The following is an 18,139-nucleotide window of genomic DNA, read 5'->3' on the forward strand; positions in this document are numbered from 1 at the left end:
TGCGCGCCGGGGGGCGGGGCCGGGCTTCCCGCGCCTGCGCGCGCTCCCCTCCCGCGCTTCGGCGCATGCGCAGCGGCGGCGCCTGGAGCCGAGCGGGGTCTTTCCCCGTCTCCGGTTCCCCACGCCCCCCCCCTCCACTTTCCGTGTCCCGCCGCCACCGTCTCCGGTTCCTCTCCCGCTTCCCGGGCTCCGGCACCGCGGCCGCCGCCGAAGAACCGGAGGGAGTGGAACCGGGATGAGCGGCAGCAGCCGGCGGGGCCCGCGGCGTCCATGACAGGTGAGGAACCGGCCTTGCTCTGCCTTAACCCCACACCCCCCCACCCCCCCGGCGCCGCGCAATGGACTCGCCCGCCCCTCGCCGGCCCCCGCGCGGACCGTACCACCCGCGCCCCTCCGCCGGGGGTGCGCCCCCACCCCCCCCCGCGCCCCACAGTGAGCTCGCCCGCCTTGGGGTAGGGAACGCCGCCGGGAGCGAACCACCCGCTGCGGGGGGGGGGACACCTGAAATAGGGGTCCTGGGGGGGGGCTCTGGAAGGTTGGGGGGGACTATATTAGGGTCCAGCAGGGTCTGGGGGGGCCCTGGAAGGCTTTAGGGGGCTCTATAGGGCCCATGCAGGGTCGGGGGGCCCCATGGAGCTGCGCTGAGGGGGTTTGGGGGGCACTTTATGCCCCTCTGTGTCTGGGAGGGGGCTTTTGGGGTCCCCCCGTGTGGGCTCCATCCCCATCCAGCGGGAATTGAGCCCGTCCCTTGGGACTGGGGGGTTAATCCCATGCTAGGACTTGGATTCGTTCCCTTGTTGCCAGGTCCCCCCTTCCCCTGGGTGCTGGGAACCGGCCGCATCCCGGTGTTGGGATGTTTGGGATCCGTATCCCAAGGGAAGGGAATGGCAGGATCCATCCCATCCCGTCCCATCCCATCCCGTCCGCAGGTCCTGGCCGGCGTTAGCCCCGGCGCCGCGGCCCCGCCATGAACGAGGTGCTGGTGGTGAAGGAGGGGTGGCTGCACAAGAGAGGTGAGCACAGCACCAACGGGGGGGGGGGGGAGTCTGTGCTTCCCACATCCCAAATGGGACACGGGGCTCCCCTTTGGAACCCCCAAACCCCCCCCGGACCCCCCCAACCTCCTCCTGCAGGTGAATACATCAAGACGTGGCGACCCCGATACTTCCTCCTCAAGAGCGACGGCTCCTTCATCGGCTACAAGGAGCGGCCGGAGAGCCCGGATCAGAGCCTGCCCCCCCTCAATAACTTCTCCGTGGCCGGTGGGTCGGGGGCGCCGGGGCTTGGGGAGGGGCTGGGACCAGCTTCTGGTGCTGAAGGTCTGGGGTTGGTGGCAACCAAGCCTGAAGCGGGAGCTTCAAGGGGGTCAGTGGGTTCTTGGGACCCAATTGGGGGTCTTGGGGGCATGTTTGGGGGAGCCAAGGGCAGGTCTATGGAGGACATTGGTCTGTGGTTGATGTGTCTTTGCTGGTTCAGGAGGTTTTGGGGGTTCTGGGGGCATCTTTGGGGAGCCAAGGGCAGGTCTATGGGGGATGTGGGTCTATGGGAGGTGTGGTTTTGATGGTCCAGGAGGTTTTGGGGGTCCTGGACGCATGTTTGGCGAGCCAGGGGCAGGTCTATGGGGGATGTGGGTCTATGGTTGATGTGTCTTTGGTGGTCCAGGAGGTTTTGGGACCCAAGTGAGCATCTTAGGTGTCTAGGGGGGAAGGTTTGGGGAGCCAAGGGCAGGTCTATGGGGGACGTTGGTCTCTGGTTGACGTGTCTTTGGTGGCCCAGGAGGTTTTGGGGCTCTTGGGGGCATGTTTGGGGCCGCGGCAGGAAGCCGCACGTGGCCGAGCGGCTCCTCCCGGTGCTTCCCGGTGCTGGGCTGCTCCCTGGTGCTCGTTGCTCCCGAGCCAGCGTGTTTCCCACTGCCCGGCGCGCAGAGTGCCAGCTGATGAAGACGGAGCGCCCGCGGCCCAACACCTTCGTCATCCGCTGCCTGCAATGGACAACGGTCATCGAGAGGACGTTCCATGTGGATACCCCGGAGGAGCGGTGCGCGGCGGCCTCATTCCCATGGGAATGGGGGTTAAGCAGCCCCCCGCGTCCCTCATTGCATCCCTGTTCCCTTCCCCAGCGAGGAGTGGATGCGAGCCATCCAGACGGTCGCCAACAGCCTGAAGAACCAGGAGCCGGAGGTGGATGCCATGGAATACAAGTGTGGATCCACGGATGGCCCCGGCGCCGAGGACATGGAAGTGGCCATCGGCAAATCCCGCGCCAAGGCCGTGAGCGGGAGCGGGAATGGGGCGGGATGGGCAGGGAGGGAGAGCAATGGGATAAACCCCATCCCAGCGGTGCCGCTTGGGAAAGGCTTTTCCCATCCCGGCTCCATAAATTCCCTGGTTTTCCTCTTCCAAGACAATGAACGACTTTGATTACCTGAAGCTCCTGGGAAAAGGGACCTTTGGGAAGGTGATCCTGGTGCGGGAAAAGGCCACCGGGCGCTATTACGCCATGAAGATCCTCCGCAAGGAAGTCATCATCGCCAAGGTGCGTGCGGGATCCGGCGCGGGATCACCCATCCCCGCGCGCGGGGTCTCTCCTTGGGAATCCCCAAAAGCGGGAATTCCCGGCGCTGGGAATGCCGGCGCTGAAAGGGAATGTCCGTGCGCAGGACGAGGTGGCTCACACCGTGACCGAGAGCCGGGTGCTGCAGAACACCCGGCACCCCTTCCTCACCGTAAGCACCGCGCCGCCCCAGCCCCCTCCATCCCTATGGAGCTTCCCGCAAACCCCTTTGCTCCCGCTTTTCCAGGCGCTCAAATACGCTTTCCAGACCAACGACCGCCTCTGCTTCGTAATGGAATACGCCAACGGCGGCGAGGTGGGAGCTCCCCTTCCCTGGAAAGCACCATTCCCACCTCCAAAGCTCCTCCTGCATCCCCAGATCTCCCCCTTTATCCCTAAAATCTCCGCTCCGGAGCGTTTCTCAGGCCCCATCCATGAATCCCGAGGAGCTTGGAGCGTGTTAAAGGCGTTTAACGCGCTTCTTGATCCCGAATCTTTCTTTTTCCCTTTGTTTCTCCAGCTCTTTTTCCACCTCTCGAGAGAACGTGTCTTCACCGAGGATCGGGCCCGCTTCTACGGCGCCGAGATCGTTTCCGCCTTGGAATATCTCCATTCCCGGGATGTGGTTTACAGGGACATCAAGGTACCGGCGCCTTCCCCCCATCCCGGTGCAGCTTCAACCCTTTGGCTTGGCTTGAAGTGGGGGGGGGGGTTGAATCCAGCTCCTTAATACCCCCCTTTTAGAGGCAGGAGCTGCTCCCATTCCATCGCTTCTCCCATTCCATCGCTTCTCCCGTTCCATCCCTTCTCCTATTCCATCGCTTTTCCCATTTCATCGCTTTTCCCATTCCATCACTTCTCCCGTTCCATCGCTTCTCCCATTCCATCGCTTCTCCCATTTCATCGCTTCTCCCATTTCATCGCTTCTCCCGTTCCATCGCTTTTCCCATTCCATCACTTCTCCCGTTCCATCGCTTCTCCCGTTCCATCGCTTCTCCCGTTCCATCGCTTCTCCCGTTCCATCGCTTCTCCCATTCCATCGCTTCTCCCGTTCCATCCCTTCTCCCGTTCCATCTCTTCTCCCGTTCCATCGCTTCTCCCGTTCCATCGCTTCTCCCATTCCATCACTTGTCCCATTCCATCGCTTCTCCCGTTCCATCGCTTCTCCCGTTCCATCACTTCTCCCATTCCATCGCTTCTCCCGTTCCATCGCTTCTCCCGTTCCATCGCTTCTCCCATTCCATCACTTGTCCCATTCCATTGCTTCTCCCGTTCCATCCCTTGTCCCATTCCATCTCTTCTCCTGCTTTCCCAGCTGGAAAACCTCATGTTGGATAAAGACGGCCACATCAAAATCACCGACTTCGGCCTCTGCAAGGAGGGCATCAGCGATGGAGCCACCATGAAGACCTTCTGCGGCACCCCCGAGTACCTGGCGCCGGAGGTATCCGTCTGCTTCATCCCTATGGATCCCCCCCCCCCCATTCCCAAAGCTCCTGGGGCTCATCCTGCGGCTCCTTCCTGTAGGTGCTGGAGGACAACGACTACGGGCGCGCCGTGGACTGGTGGGGCCTGGGGGTGGTGATGTACGAGATGATGTGCGGCCGCCTCCCCTTCTACAACCAGGACCACGAGCGGCTCTTCGAGCTCATCCTGATGGAAGAGATCCGCTTCCCGCGCACCCTGAGCCCCGAGGCCAAGGCGCTCCTGGCCGGGCTGCTCAAGAAGGACCCCAAGCAACGGTGAGGGGCTGGGGGGGAGCAATGGAGTCATGGTCCTGGTGCTGGTCCTGGTGCTGGTGCTGGTCCTGGTTCTGGTTCTGGTTCTGGTCCTGGTTCTGGTCCCGGTCCTGGTCCTGATCCTGGTTCTGTTCCTAGTCCCAGTCCTGGTCCTGGTCCTGGTTCTGGTCCTGGATCCTGGTCCTGATCCCAGTCCTGGTCCTGGTCCTGGTCCTGGTTCTGGTCCTGGTCCTGATCCCAGTCCTGGTCCTGGCTCTGGTCCTGGTCCCAGTCCTGGTCCTGGCTCTGGTCCTGGTCCCAGTCCTGGGCCCAGTTCTGGTCCTGGTCCCAATCCTGATCCTGGTCCCGGTCCCAATCCTGGTCCCAATCCTGATACTGGTCCCGGTCCCAATCCTGGTCCCAATCCTGATCCTGGTCCCAATCCTGATACTGGTCCCGGTCCCAATCCTGGTCCAGATCCTGGGTTTTGGTTCCTTCCCGCAGGCTTGGGGGAGATACAGGGTGTGGGGAGGATCCATGGGGCTGGAATCCCGATCCTGGTCCCGATCCTGATCCTGATCCCGCTCCTGATCCCGCTCCCGATCCTGATCCCAATCCCAATCCCGCTCCTGATCCCGATCCTTATCCCAATCCCGCTCCCGATCCTGATCCCGCTCCCGATCCTGATCCCAATCCCGATCCTGATCCCGCTCCCAATCCTGATCCCAATCCCGATCCCGCTCCCGATCCTGATCCTGCTCCTGATCCCGCTCCTGATCCCGGCTTGTGCTTCCCTCCCGCAGGCTGGGGGGGGGTCCCCGCGACGCCCAGGAGGTGATGGAGCACCGGTTCTTCGCCCCCATCAACTGGCAGGACGTGGTGCAGAGGAAGGTGAAACCCCCCCCAGACCCCCCCAGCACCCAGGGGGACCCCAAACACCCCCCCAATACCCCCCCCAGCACCCAGGGGGACCCCAAACCCCCCCCACACCCCCCCCCAGCACCCAGGGGGACCCCAAACACCCCCCCCACACCCCCCCAGCACCCAGGGGGACCCCAAACACCCCCCCAATACCCCCCCCCAGCACCCAGGGGGACCCCAAACCCCCCGCACAACCCCCCCAGCACCCAGGGGGACCCCAAACACCCCCAATACCCCCCCCAGCACCCAAAGGGACCCCCAAACCCCCCCAATACCCCCCCCCCAGCACCCAGGGGGACCCCAAACACCCCCCAATACCCCCCCCCAGCACCCAGGGGGACCCCAAACACCCCCCAATACCCCCCCTCAGCACCCAAAGGGACACCCAAAACCCTCTCCCCCAGCACCCAAAGGTGACAGGGACCCCCCCAGGACCCCCCTGTGCAGCCCCCCAAGGCCCTGGGGGGCCCCCACCTTGCACTGAGGGTGTCCCCCCCCCATCTCCCCATAGCTGGTGCCCCCCTTCAAGCCGCAGGTGACGTCGGAGATCGACACCCGCTACTTCGACGACGAGTTCACGGCTCAGTCCATCACCATCACCCCCCCCGACCGCTGTGAGCTGCGGGCTTGGGGGGCTGCGACCCACATCGGGGCCTTGGGGGGCTCCGGGACACCCATAGGGGGGGTTTGGGGGGTGTTGGGACCCCCATTGGACACACATGGGGGGGTTTGGGGGGGTTTGGGGGGCTCTGGGACATCCATAGGGGCATATGGGGGGTGGTGGAACCCCCCCATTGGACACCCATGGGGGGGTTTGGGGGTGCTGGGACCCCCATTGGACACACATGGGGGGGTTTGGGGGTGCTGGGACCCCCATTATACACACATGGGGAGGTTTGGGGGTGCTGTGACCCTCCATTGGACACCCATGGGGGGGTTTGGGGGTGCTGGGACCCCCATTGGACACCCATGGGGGGGTTTGGGGGGCTCTGGGACATCCATAGGGGCGTTTGGGGGGTGGTGGAACCCCCTATTGGACACCCATGGGGGGGTTTGGGGGGCTCTGGGATACCCATAGGGGCGTTTGGGGGGTGCTGGGACCCCCATTGGACACCCATGGGGGGGCTTGGGGGTGCTGGGACCCCCCATTGGACACCCATGGGGGGGTTTGGGGGTGCTGGGACCCCCATGGGGGGGTGTGGGGGCTCACGGTGCCCCCCGTTCCCAGCAGACGACGCTCTGGGCTCCCCAGAGAGCGACCACCGGACGCACTTCCCGCAGTTCTCCTACTCTGCCAGCATCCGGGAATGACGGAGCCGGAGCCGGAGCCGGGGGGGGACGACCCGGAGGGCAGGACCCCCCCATGGGCTCCGTCAGCCCCCGCCATGGGTCCCATCAGCCCCCCCCCCGTGGGCTCCATCCAGCCCCACACATCCCGCGCTGCCGGCTCCGCCTTGAAGCCACCTGGATCCCAAGCGGGACTCGACAGGAATCCAAGTGGATCCCAACTGAAGCGCAACCGGATCCCAGGTGAAACTCAACCGGATCCCAACTGGAATCCATCGAGGACTCAACTGGTTCCCAACTGGATCTCAACCAGATCCTGACCGGATCCCAACCAGGACTCAACCACATCCCAACCGGATCCCAGCTGGATCTCAACTGGGATTCAACCGGTACCCAGCCAGGACTCAACTGCATCCCAACCGGATCCCAAACCGGATCCCAACCAGGACTCAACTGCATCCCAACCGGATCCCAACTGGATCTCAACCGGGATTCAACCAGATCCCAACTGGATCCCAACTGGATCTCAACCAGGATTCAACCGGTACCCAACCAGGACTCGACTGCATCCCAACTGGATCCCAACTGGATCTCAACCAGATCCCAAACCGGATCCCAACCAGGACTCAACTGCATCCCAACCAGATCCCAATTGGATCTCAACCGGGATTCAACCACATCCCACCCGGATCGCAGCCGGATCCCACCCATGGCGCTGGGGCTGGATGCCGGGCCCCCCCCGCACCCCACATTTGGCTTTGCCGGTGCCTTACCCGCGGTGACGGCGTCACCGGAACCCGCTCCTGGTGCTCCCGGTGCTCCCGGCTCCGGCCCCACGGACGCTGCGGCAAACGCCGGCCCCATGGAGGCGAATTGACTCAAACCGGGGTGGCGCCGGGGGGGGGGGGGTGGACGGGACACAGGGGGTGTCCCCCCCCCCAAATTTGGGGGCCCCCCCGGACGGTACGAGCAATAAACTGGGAGATTTTTGGATTTGGGGTCTTTTTTGTGCTGGTTTTTGGAAGAATCGGGATGAGGCGGCTTGGGGGGGGGGGGTGGGAGGGGGGGGCACGTCCTTAGGGGGGGGCCCAAAGTCCCCAAAGGGAGGGAAGTCCCCAAGAGGAGTGTCCAAATGGGAGCCCAGGGGCGCCCCAAAGGGGGTCCCAAAGGGGGGTCCCCAAAGGGGGTCCCGGGGGGGGTCCCGGGGGGGCTCAGAGCTGCAGGAACTCGGTGACGAAGACGAGCAGGATCCTGGTGAGATCCTCCATGGTCGGGGGGTGCAGGTTCCGCTCCGTGTCCTCGGGGGTGTGCCAGGCCGGCGGGAACGGCAGCGGGATGAGGTGCAGCACCGGGACCCCTGCGGGACACGGCGGGTGGGACATGGATATGGGATGTGGGATATGGGATGTGGGATGTGGGACTCGGGACATGGGACATGGGATGTGGGACTCGGGATATGGGATGCGGGACACGGGATATGGGACGTGGGACATGGGATGTGGGACTCAGGACATGGGATATGGGATATGGGACTCGGGATATGGGATGTGGGACATGGGATGTGGGACATGGGACTCGGGACATGGGATATGGGACTCGGGACATGGGATATGGGACATGGGACACGGGATATGGGACAGAAACATGGGATATGGGGTATGGGATATGGGATACGGGACATGGGATATGGGATATGGAATGTGGGACATGGGATATGGGATATGGGATAAGGGATATGAGATATGGGACATGGGATATGGGATATGGGATGTGGGACATGGGACTCGGGACATGGGATATGGGACATGGGACACGGGATATGGGATGTGGGATATGGGATAGAGACATGGGATATGGGGTATGGGATATGGGATACGGGACATGGGATATGGGATACGGAATGTGGGATATGGGATATGGGATAAGGGATATGAGATATGGGACATGGGATACGGGACATGGGACATGGAATACGGGATATGGGACATGGGATGTGGGACATGGGACATGGGATGTGGGACATGAGATATGGGACACGGGACATGGGAGGGACATGAGACATGGGACATGGGAGGAACATGGGACACGGGACACGGGATATGGGAGGGACATGGGATATGGGACATGGGACACAGGAGGGACATCGTACACGGGACATGGGACACAGGTTATGGGACATGGGAGGGACATGGGACACAGGATATGGGACATGGAACACGGGGAGACACGGGACACGCAGGGACATGAGACGCGGGACATGGGACGCAGGATAAGGGACACAGGGTATGGGACATGGGACACGGGATATGCGATATGGGACATGCAGGGACATGGGACACACAGGACATGGCACAAGGGAGGCACATGCGGGAACATGAGGGGACACCTGGGGCCATGGGGGGACACTTGGGGACAGGGGGGGACCGGGGGGGCCACGAGCGCCACCTCTCTGCAGGAACGGGACGTGATCGTCCTCGACGGGCCCCGGGGCCGGGCTGAGGCGGAAGAAGGGCGGGTCCGGGGGGGCCGCGTGGAGCAGCCGCAGGCGCCGCAGCCGCTGCTCTGGGGGGGGGGACACACAAGGGCTGTGACCCCCCCGGTGTCCCCCCCCCCATACAGCCCCCCCCCCCGGCCCCCCCTGTGCCGCACCGATGTGGACGAGGCGCAGGAACCAGTGGTGGGTGCTGGGGAAGTGGCTGTGGATGGCCGGGTCCCGCGCGCCCAACAGGTCCAGCAGCACCAGCAGGCTCTGGGGACACCAACAGCACCGTGGGGACATCAGTGAGACCATGGGGACACCAACAGCACCATGGGGACATCAATGAGACCATGGGGACACCAACATGGGGACACCAACAGCACCATGGGGACATCAGTGAGACCATGGGGACATCAATGAGACCATGGGGACCCCAACAGCACCATGAGGACCCCAACAGCACCATGGGGACATCAATGAGACCATGGGGACATCAATGAGACCATGGGGACATCAACATGGGGACACCAACGCGACCATGGGGACACCAACATGGGGACATCAATGAGACCAGGGGGACACCAGTATGGCCATGGGGACACCATATGGCAATGGGGAGGGACATCACTGAGACCACAGGGACATCAACATGGGGACACCAACAGCACCATGGGGATACCAAGAGCACCACGGGGACACCAATATGGGGACACCAAGAGCACCATGGGGACACCATATGGCAATGGGGACACCAACATGGGGACACCAGCATGGCCATGGGGACATCAATGAGACCATGGGGACACCAACAGCAACATGGGACATCAACATGGGGACACCAACGTGACCATGGGAACACCAGTATGGCCATGGGGACATCAGTGAGACCATGGGGACATCAACATGGGGACACCACTATGGCCATGGGGACCCCACCATGGCCATGGGGACCCCACTGTGACCATGGGGACACCACTATGGCCATGGGGACCCCACCGTGACCATGGGGACCCCACCGTGGCCATGGGGACCCCACCGTGGCCGTGGGCCCCGCATGGGCTCACCATGGCGCTGAGGTGGGTGCCGGCGCGGTGCCGCGTGGCCGCCATGCGCGCCGCCAGGTGCCGGGCGCCGTACAGGGAGTCGGTGTCGCTCCACTCCTCGAACGCCTCCTCCCCGTCCAGGAACAGGAGCTGCAGCGTCGCCTCCGCGCCCTGAGACACCCGCGCGGGGGACACGGACCCCGATACCGGACATGGGGACCCCGATACCGGACATGGACCCCGATACGGGACATGGGACCCCGATACGGGACACGGACCCCGATACGGGACATGGGGACCCCAATACGGGACACGGACCCCGATATGGGACATGGACCCCGATACGGGACAGGGACCCCGATATGGACATGGGGACCCCAATACAGGACATGGGACCCCGATACGGGACAGGGGACCCCGATACGGGACATGGGGACCCCGATATGGGACATGGGACCCCGATATGGGACAGGGGACCCCGATATGGGACATGGGGACCCCAATACGGGACGGGGACCCCAATACGGGACATGGGACTGCCTACGGGACATGGACCCCGATACGGGACAGGGACCCCGATACGGGACATGGGGACCCCAATACGGGACATGGGGACCCCGATACGGGACATGGACCCCGATACGGGACATGGACCCCGATACGGGACAGGGACCCCGATACGGGACATGGGGACCCCGACACGGGACATGGACCCCGATACGGGACAGGGGACCCCGATACAGGACATGGGGACCCCGATATGGGACATGGGACCCCAATACGGGACAGGGGACCCCGATATGGGACAGGGACCCCGATATGGGACATGGGGACCCCAATACGGGACATGGGGACCCCGATACGGGACATGGACCCCGATACGGGACAGGGACCCCGATACGGGACATGGGGACCCCAATACGGGACATGGGGACCCCGACACGGGACATGGACCCCGATACGGGACAGGGACCCCGATACGGGACATGGGCCCCGATATGGGACATGGGGACCCCGATACGGGACAGGGACCCCGATACGGGACATGAGGACCCCAATCTGCGACAGGGGACCCCACCATGGGACACGGGATCCCATTATGACCCATTTCACCCCATCATGGCCCATTTCACCCTATTATGGCCCACGGGGACCCCATTACAACACATTTCACCCCCTTATGGCCCATTTCACCCCACTAGGACCCATTGCACCCCATTACGACCTATTTCACCCCATTATGGCCCATGGGGACCCTATTACAACCCATTTCACCCCATTACAACCCATTTCGCCCCATTACGACCCATTTCACCCCATTACAGCCCATTTCCCCCCATTACAACCCATTTCACTCCCTGATGACCCACTTCACCCCATTATGGCCCCTTTCCCCCCATTACAATCCATTTCACCCCCTGATGACCCATTTCACCCCATTACGGCCCATTTCCCCCCATTACAATCCATTTCACCCCCTGATGACCCATTTCCCCCCATTACGCCCCTTTTCCCCCCATTATGCCCCCTTTTCCCCCATTACAACCCATTTTGCCCCATTACAGCCCATTTCCCCCCCTGATGACCCATTTCACCCCATTACGGCCCATTTCACCCCCATTACAACCCATTTCCCCCCATTACACCCCATTTCCCGCCATTTCCCCCCATTACACCCCATTTCACCCCACTACGACCCATTCCCCCCATTACCCCCCATTTCCCCCTATTACGCCCCATTTCCCCCCATTACTCCCCATTTCCCCCATTACACCCCCTTTCCCCCATTACCCCCCATTTCACCCCCTTTCCCCCCATTACCCCCCATTACCCCCCATTTCCCCCCCTTTCCCCCCCTTTCCCCCTCCCCCCCCGCCCCCCCGTTGCCGCGGCACCCACCGCCTCCTTGGCGCGCCGCAGGGGCCCGCGCAGCGCGGCGGCCAGCTCGAGGATGATGGCGCAGGGGGCGGCCGAGTCCGTGGCGCCCACGAAGCCCGGCGCCGGCAGCACCTTGGTGTCGTAGTGACAGGCCAGCGCCAGGCGCCGCGCGGCGCCGGGGGCCGCCGTGGCCACCACGTTGGTGAAGGTGACGGAGCCGCGCGGCGTCGGCGCCGCGAAGGCGTCCAGCTCCACGTGCCAGGCCAGCGCCTCCAGGCACCCCGCGATGTGCTGCGGGCAGGGAGCACCCATGGGTGCTGGGCACCCATAGGGGAGCCGTGGGGAGCCATGGCGAGGATGGGGTACCTGGCGCACGGCGCGGCTCCCCGGCCCCCCCGGCACCCGCTCCCGAAGGAAGGGCCGGAGGAAGCGCTGGTGGAGCCGGGACGGATCCAAGAGCTTCAGGAGCTGCCGGAGGGAATGGTCCGAGGAAGGGGGGGGAGCAGCAGGTGGGAGCTGGAAGGGGGTTAAATGAGGAGGGGGGGTGGTTTGGGTGTCCCCATGATGGGTCTGGGTGCCATTGGGGGGGTCTGGGGTCTCAAGGGGGGGTCTGGGTGCCCCTATGATGGGGTTGGGGGGGTCTGGGTGCCCCCAATGATGGGGTCTGGGTGCTATTGGAGGGGTCTGCGGTCTCAAGAGGGGGTCTGGGTGCCCCTATGATGGGGTCTGGGTGCCATTGGAGCGGTCTGGGGTTTCAAGGGGTGGTCTGGGTGCCCCTATGGTGGGGTCTGGGTGCCCCTATGGTGGGGTTGAGGGGAGTCTGGGTGCCATTGGGGGGGTCTGGGGTCTCAAGGGGGTGTCTGGGTGCCCCAATGATGGGGTTGGGGGGGTCTGGGTGCCTTTGGAGGGGTCTCAAGGGGGTGTCTGGGTGCCCCCTATGATGGGGTTGGGGGGGGTCTGGGTGCAATTGGGGGGGTCTGGGGTGCCCCTATGATGAGGTCTGGGTGCTATTGCAGGGGTCTGGGTGCCCCTATGATGGGGTTGGGGGGGGTCTGGGTGCCATTGGGGGGGTCTGGGGTCTCAAGGGGGTGTCTGGGTGCCCCAATGATGGGATTGGGGGGGGTCTGGGTGCGCCCATGATGGGGTCCGGGTGCCTTTGGAGGGGTCAGGAGGGTCTGGGTGCTATTGGAGGGGTCTGGGGGGGTCCGAGGGTCCTGAGGGCTGCTGGGGGAGTCAAGGAGGGGTCTGGGTGCCCCCACGATGGGGTCTGGGGTCTCAAGGGGGTGCCTGGGCGCCCCTATGATGGGGTTGGGGGGGGTCTGGGTGCCATTGGGGGGGTCTGGGGTCTCAAGGTGGGTCTGGGTGCTCCTATGGTGGGGTTGGGGGGGGTCTGGGTGCTATTGGAGAGGTCGGGGGGGTTCCGAGGGCCCTGGGGGATGCTGGGGGGGGGGTCTGGGTGCCCCCAGTGATGGGTTCTGGGGCTCGGGGGGGGCTCTCAGGGATGTCGGGGTGTCTGCGGCGTCCCGATGGGGCCTGGGGGCTCCCGGGGCGATGCGGGGTCCCCCCCACCCCGGCTCCAGGCGCTCACCGTGCCGGTGTCCCGCTCCCCTCCGGGCCAGGCGCTGTAGAGGAGCGCGGCGGCGGCCGCCAGCGCCAGGAGCGGCAGCAGCGGCCGCGGGCAGCGGCGGGACCGGGGGCAGAAGCCGGCGGCGGCCACCGCGACCGGCACCGGGCCGGGCCCGGGCCCCGAACCCGCGGCCCTGGGGCGGCGGGACCCTGCGGCGCCCTTCCGCATGGCGGGAGGCGGGGCCTCCGCACGGGGGGGTGGGCGGGGCCACGAGGGTGACGGGGCCGGCGCTGATTGGGAAAGGGGCGGGGCTAAGGCGGGCTCGGCCACGCCCTCTTCGGACCCGGAGCCAGGCGCGGGAGGGCGGGGCGGTGGCGACGTCACGGGAGATGTGTGACGTCACGGAGAATAAGGGGTGGCACTCCCCCGAGATGACGTCACCTCCCATGGAGCCATCATCCGCCATGGGGCCAGCACCCTCCATGGGGCCAGCACCCTCCATGGGGCCAGCACCCGCCATGGGGCCATTGCCATGGGGCCAGACCCTCCATGGGTCCAGCACCCTCCATGGGGCCAGAACCCTCCATGGGGCCAGAACTCTCCATGGAGCCATTGCCATGGGGCCAGCACCCTCCATGGGGTCATTGCCATGGGGCCAGCACCCTCCATGGGGTCATCACCATGGGGCCAGCACCCTCCATGGGGTCATTGCCATGGGACCAGCACCCTCCATGGGTCCAGCACCCTGCATGGGGCCATCACCATGTGTCCAGCACCCTCCATGGGTCCAGCACCCTCCATGGGGCTATTGCCATGGGGCCATCACCCTCCATGGGGTCATTGCCATGGGACCAGCACCCTCCTTGGGGTCATCACCATGGGTCCAGCACCCTCCATGTGTCCAGCACCCTCCATGGGGCTATCGCCATGGGTCCAGCACCCTGCATGGGGCCATCACCATGTGTCCAGCACCCTCCATGGGTCCAGCACCCTCCATGGGGCTATTGCCATGGGGCCATCACCCTCCATGGGGTCACTGCCATGGGTCCAGCACCCTCCATGGGTCCAGCACCCTCCATGGAGCCATCACCACGGGTCCAGCACCCTCCTCGTGGCCACCCCCCCCCCCGTCCACCCCCCATTTCCACTCCAAACTTCGCTCCTTTTTGCTTTTCACTTTTCTTTTCCTGCTCCTCCATCACCCCAAAAAACCCCCCCTGGGCCCCCCCCATCCCCTCCCCACCCCACATCTCCCCCGACCCCCCCCCCCATCCCTTCACCTCCCATCGTCGCGCCGCGGCGCCGGGTGCACCCAGTTGTTATCGTGCAGCCCCACACGGCAACCCGGCGCCTCCTTGTCGGGCCGGCGGCAGCACATCCAGTAGGACCTGCCGTAGGGCAGGTCGTGGTGGTAGGGTTTGGGGTGCCAACGGCACAGCGACACGTCCCCCTTCTCGTAGCGCTTCCTGCACTGCTTGCAGGGGTCGTCGCGGTACAAGGGGTCCCGGTTCCACCGCGAATCGGTGGCGCGGACGCCGAAGGTCTCGATGAGGGATTTGAAGTAGTGGCAGGAGCACTTGAGGGCGGCCAGCGCCTGGGTGGGCAGGTAGCTGAAGATCTTCACCATGACGTGCTCCGGCAGCAGCAGCATGTACTGCCGCGGCTCCAGCAGCCGCTGGATCTTGAACCGGATCTCCAGGAAGTCGTGGGACACGTGGCGGTACAAGCGGCAAAGCGAAGGGTCGGCCCCCGGTGCCGTCGGCTCCGGCTCCGGCGCCGCCGCCGCCGCCGCCGCCGGCTCATCGGTGATGGGGAAGAGGAAGAGCTGCCCCGGCGGCGGCGGCGGCGGCGGCGCCGGCTCGTCCTTGGGTGCCGCGGGCAGCCGCACCGTCTCCTCCGTCACCTGCTTGGCGCTGTCCTTGCCGTAGAAGACGCATTGATCCACCACGCCGGTCACCACCACGTCCACATGGAAGCCGGCGGCGCAATCCCGCCCCGGCGCCGCCGCCGCCGCCGCGTCCAGGGCTCCATCGCACGCGTCCGCCTTCGCCGCCGGCGCCGCCGCGCTCTCGCTGCGGCCAACAACGGCGTCGCCACCATCGCCGTCGCCTTTAGGCCCGGCGGCGGCCAATAGCAGCTCCACGTTGGTGGGCAGCACGTCCCGGGACGGGCTGATCAACCGGTACAGGTCGCACGTGATCTTGTCCTTGGCGCGGCCGCCGGCGCTGGCGCCGCTCACGAACACGCAACCGGGGCGACCGGTGCCGCCGGCTTCGGTGGCGGCGCCGGCGCGCGGCTCGCGGCCGCTGGCGATGCGGAAGGCGATGCGGACCTCACCGGGCGCCGCCGGTGCTGCCGCCGCCGCCGCCGGGCATTCGGCGCCGGGCCGGCACAAGCCGTTGGGTCTGGCGGCGCCGTCGCGGTGCCGCGACTCGAAGTGGGCGACGGCTTCGGCCACGCGGCTGCAATCGGCGGCGCTCGGCGCTTTGGCGTCGCCGCCGCTCGGGGCCTCCACCAGCACCGGGGGGAAGCTTTGCAGCGCCAGCGCCGTGCGCTGCTCCACCAGCGCCACCATCTCCGCCACCGACACCAGCTCGGCGGCTTCACCGGGCAGCGGCTCCTCGTCGGCGCCGACCGCGCTCGGCTTCGCCTTGGCCGGGTCGTGGCAGCGCCGGCGCCGCTTGGCTTTGGAGCTGTCGCTGCCCCAGTTGCCTTTGACCTTCATGGTGCTGGCGCGGGCGCCGGCGCCGCACTGGTGCGCCACGAAGAACGCCACCTTCTCCTTGGTGTTGCCGGGCTTGATGACGTACCACGTGTCCAGCAGCACCCGGCCCTCCTCCGACGCCGGTGCCGGTGGTGCCGGTGGTGCCGCGGCGCCGGTGCCGGTGCTCGGGGGGGGGCGGCGTGTTCTCGGTGTGGCGGCAGGACGGGCTGAAGGGTTTCTTGGCGGCGCCGGGGCCGGCGCATGGCTTGTTCTGGCTGTAGGTGCCGAAGGGCCGCGGGCACCAGAGCTGCAGCTGTGGGAAGGCGTTGGGCTCCATCAGGGCTGCATGGCACTGCCGGGGCGGCCACCGCGGCGCCGGCGCTGCCGGGACGAGAGGGCTGTTAGTGCGGCTGCTGGGGCCGGTGCGGGGCTGCTGGGGCCACTGTGGGGCTGGTGGGGCTGGTGTGGGGCTGGTGTGGGGCGTGTGGGGCCGGTGTGGGGCTGGTGGGGCTGGTGTAGGGCTGGTGTGGGGCCAATATGGAGCTGGTGGGACCATTATGGACCCAGTATGGGGCTGGTGGGACCAGTGTGGGCCCAATGTGGGGCTGATGTGGGGCCGGTGTGGGGCTGGTGAGACCAGTGTGGGGCTGGTGTGGGGCTGGTGAGACCAGTGTGGGGCTGGTGTGGGGATGGTGGGGCTGGTGTAGGGCTGGTGTGGGGCCAATATGGAGCTGGTGGGACCATTATGGACCCAGTATGGGGCTGGTGGGACCATTATGGACCCAGTATGGGGCTGGTGGGACCAGTGTGGGCCCAATGTGGGGCTGATGTGGGGCCAGTGTGGGGCTGGTGGGACCAGTGTGGGCCCAATGTGGGGCCGGTGGGACCAGTGTGGGGCTGGTGTGGAGCTGGTGGGGCTGGTGTGGGGCTGGTGGGACCATTATGGACCCAGTATGGGGCTGGTGGGACCAGTGCTGGCCCAACATGGGGCTGGTGGGACCAGTGTGGGGCTGGTGTGGGGCTGGTGGGGCCAGTGTGGGGCTGCTGGAGCTGGTGTGGGGCCGGTGTGGGGCTGACGTGGGGCTGCTGGGACCACTGTGGGGCTGGTGGGGACGGTGTGGGCCCATATGGGGCTGTGGGTCCCGCTGTGGGTCCCATGGGGTGACCCCGCTGCCCCCCCCAACACACTCACCCCGCGCCCCGCCCCTTCTCAAGCCCCGCCCCTTCTCAAGCCCCGCCCTCCCCGCAGAGGCCACGCCCCCTCCCCTCTCCCTGCCCTTAAAGCGGCCGCGGCGCGAACAGCGCCAGGCCCCGCCCCTCCCTGAGCCGCCACGCCCCTTTCCCCACCGCGCCGACCAATCAGTCAGCCGCGTTCGGGCCATGCCCATATATGGACGGTGGCAGCGCGGTGGGCCTAGGGGGCGCGGAGGGGGCGTGGCCTACGCCGAAGGGGGCGTGGCCAGCGCTGGAGGGGGCGTGGTCATGGAGGAGGGGGCGTGGCCACGTGTCCCCGCCCGCCCCGGTCCCGCGTGGGCCCGGCCGGTGCCGCCCCCCCCCCGCCCCGGGGGGGTAACGGGAGAGCGGGGGGGGGGCTCCGGTGACCCCGGTGGGTGGCGGGAGGCCGGGCCTATAGAGACACCCCCCACACACACACACCACCCACCAAGCGCCATCCCCGGGGCCCGGCGGCCGGTACCGAGCGCCGCGGCAGGGCCTACGCGGCGCCCCCCCCCGCCCCGCGCTCCCCGAGCCCCGGGGCCCCGCCCGGTGCCGCCGCCCCTCCCCCGCTCACCGGGCAGGTGCCGGGCGCGGCCGCTCCGCCTCTCCGCGCCGCTTCCGGGGTGCCCCCCCGCGCATGCGCACACACGCGGCGCAGCGCGCCTGCTCAGCCGCGAAGGGGATGATGGGAGTTGTAGTTCGCTTTGGGGTGCCGGGGGGGTGTGTGTGTTGTGGCGGGGACTCCGCGCATGCGCGGTGAGCGTGAGGGAG

At 66.0% G+C, this 18,139-nt stretch overlaps 4 protein-coding genes across 8 annotated transcripts; 2 read left to right on the forward strand and 2 right to left on the reverse strand.

Moving 5' to 3' along the window:
- Nucleotides 1–9: 9 nt before the first annotated feature.
- On the forward strand, nt 10–7,472 carry AKT2 (AKT serine/threonine kinase 2). 5 transcript variants are annotated; one of them, XM_030475133.1, is made up of 14 exons: nt 10–277; nt 930–1,013; nt 1,134–1,262; nt 1,926–2,037; nt 2,120–2,270; nt 2,404–2,535; nt 2,660–2,725; nt 2,801–2,869; nt 3,074–3,196; nt 3,869–3,997; nt 4,081–4,295; nt 5,075–5,162; nt 5,704–5,806; nt 6,421–7,472. In XM_030475133.1, exons 2-14 carry the CDS (start codon nt 968–970, stop codon nt 6,501–6,503), a joined length of 1,446 nt encoding a protein of 481 aa, XP_030330993.1. In that variant the 5' UTR covers nt 10–277; nt 930–967; the 3' UTR covers nt 6,504–7,472. The 5 variants fall into 5 exon arrangements, with proteins under 5 accessions (XP_030330993.1, XP_030330994.1, XP_030330995.1 ...); XM_030475134.1 differs by having other exon boundaries at nt 6,424–7,472; XM_030475135.1 differs by lacking the exon at nt 2,660–2,725 and having other exon boundaries at nt 62–277.
- LOC115603337 (splicing factor, proline- and glutamine-rich-like) lies at nt 6,562–7,472 on the forward strand. The gene is made up of 2 exons (XM_030475142.1): nt 6,562–6,792; nt 6,826–7,472. Exons 1-2 carry the CDS (start codon nt 6,578–6,580, stop codon nt 7,259–7,261), a joined length of 651 nt encoding a protein of 216 aa, XP_030331002.1. The 5' UTR covers nt 6,562–6,577; the 3' UTR covers nt 7,262–7,472.
- On the reverse strand, nt 7,465–13,697 carry QPCTL (glutaminyl-peptide cyclotransferase like). The gene is made up of 7 exons (XM_030475138.1): nt 13,468–13,697; nt 12,246–12,395; nt 11,901–12,170; nt 10,023–10,172; nt 9,129–9,228; nt 8,925–9,041; nt 7,465–7,836 (listed from the first exon to the last, which is right to left on the reverse strand). The coding sequence occupies exons 1-7, from the start codon at nt 13,672–13,674 to the stop codon at nt 7,691–7,693; spliced, it is 1,140 nt and encodes a 379-aa protein (XP_030330998.1). The 5' UTR covers nt 13,675–13,697; the 3' UTR covers nt 7,465–7,690.
- Nucleotides 13,698–14,722: 1,025 nt separating this feature from the next.
- FBXO46 (F-box protein 46) lies at nt 14,723–18,007 on the reverse strand. Its single transcript, XM_030475119.2, has 2 exons — nt 17,943–18,007; nt 14,723–16,463 (listed from the first exon to the last, which is right to left on the reverse strand). Exons 1-2 carry the CDS (start codon nt 18,005–18,007, stop codon nt 14,723–14,725), a joined length of 1,806 nt encoding a protein of 601 aa, XP_030330979.1.
- Between the last annotated feature and the right edge of the window lie 132 nt (nt 18,008–18,139).

Source organism: Strigops habroptila, unplaced genomic scaffold (genome assembly GCF_004027225.2).
Source record: "Strigops habroptila isolate Jane unplaced genomic scaffold, bStrHab1.2.pri NW_022045631.1_ctg1, whole genome shotgun sequence".
In the NCBI taxonomy this organism is placed as follows: Eukaryota; Metazoa; Chordata; class Aves; order Psittaciformes; family Psittacidae; genus Strigops; species Strigops habroptila.

Excerpts from the sequence above, each read along its gene's own strand:
- AKT2 (XM_030475133.1), top strand. The coding sequence starts at position 968 with ATGAACGAGGTGCTGGTGGTGAAGGAGGGGTGGCTGCACAAGAGAG. Across the intron at positions 1,263-1,925 it reads CAATAACTTCTCCGTGGCCG|AGTGCCAGCTGATGAAGACG; the intron begins GTGGGTCGGGGG and ends CCCGGCGCGCAG. Across the intron at positions 4,296-5,074 it reads AAGAAGGACCCCAAGCAACG|GCTGGGGGGGGGTCCCCGCG; the intron begins GTGAGGGGCTGG and ends TCCCTCCCGCAG.
- LOC115603337 (XM_030475142.1), top strand. The coding sequence starts at position 6,578 with ATGGGTCCCATCAGCCCCCCCCCCGTGGGCTCCATCCAGCCCCACACA. Across the intron at positions 6,793-6,825 it reads CCCAACTGGATCTCAACCAG|ATCCCAACCGGATCCCAGCT; the intron begins ATCCTGACCGGA and ends GGACTCAACCAC.
- QPCTL (XM_030475138.1), bottom strand. The coding sequence starts at position 13,674 with ATGCGGAAGGGCGCCGCAGGGTCCCGCCGCCCCAGGGCCGCGGGTTCG. Across the intron at positions 9,229-10,022 it reads GCACCCACCTCAGCGCCATG|AGCCTGCTGGTGCTGCTGGA; the intron begins GTGAGCCCATGC and ends TGGTGTCCCCAG. Across the intron at positions 9,042-9,128 it reads CCTGCGCCTCGTCCACATCG|AGCAGCGGCTGCGGCGCCTG; the intron begins GTGCGGCACAGG and ends CCCCCCCCCCAG.
- FBXO46 (XM_030475119.2), bottom strand. The coding sequence starts at position 18,007 with ATGCGCGGGGGGGCACCCCGGAAGCGGCGCGGAGAGGCGGAGCGGCCG. Across the intron at positions 16,464-17,942 it reads CCGCGCCCGGCACCTGCCCG|CTGCAGCTCTGGTGCCCGCG; the intron begins GTGAGCGGGGGA and ends GCCTTCCCACAG.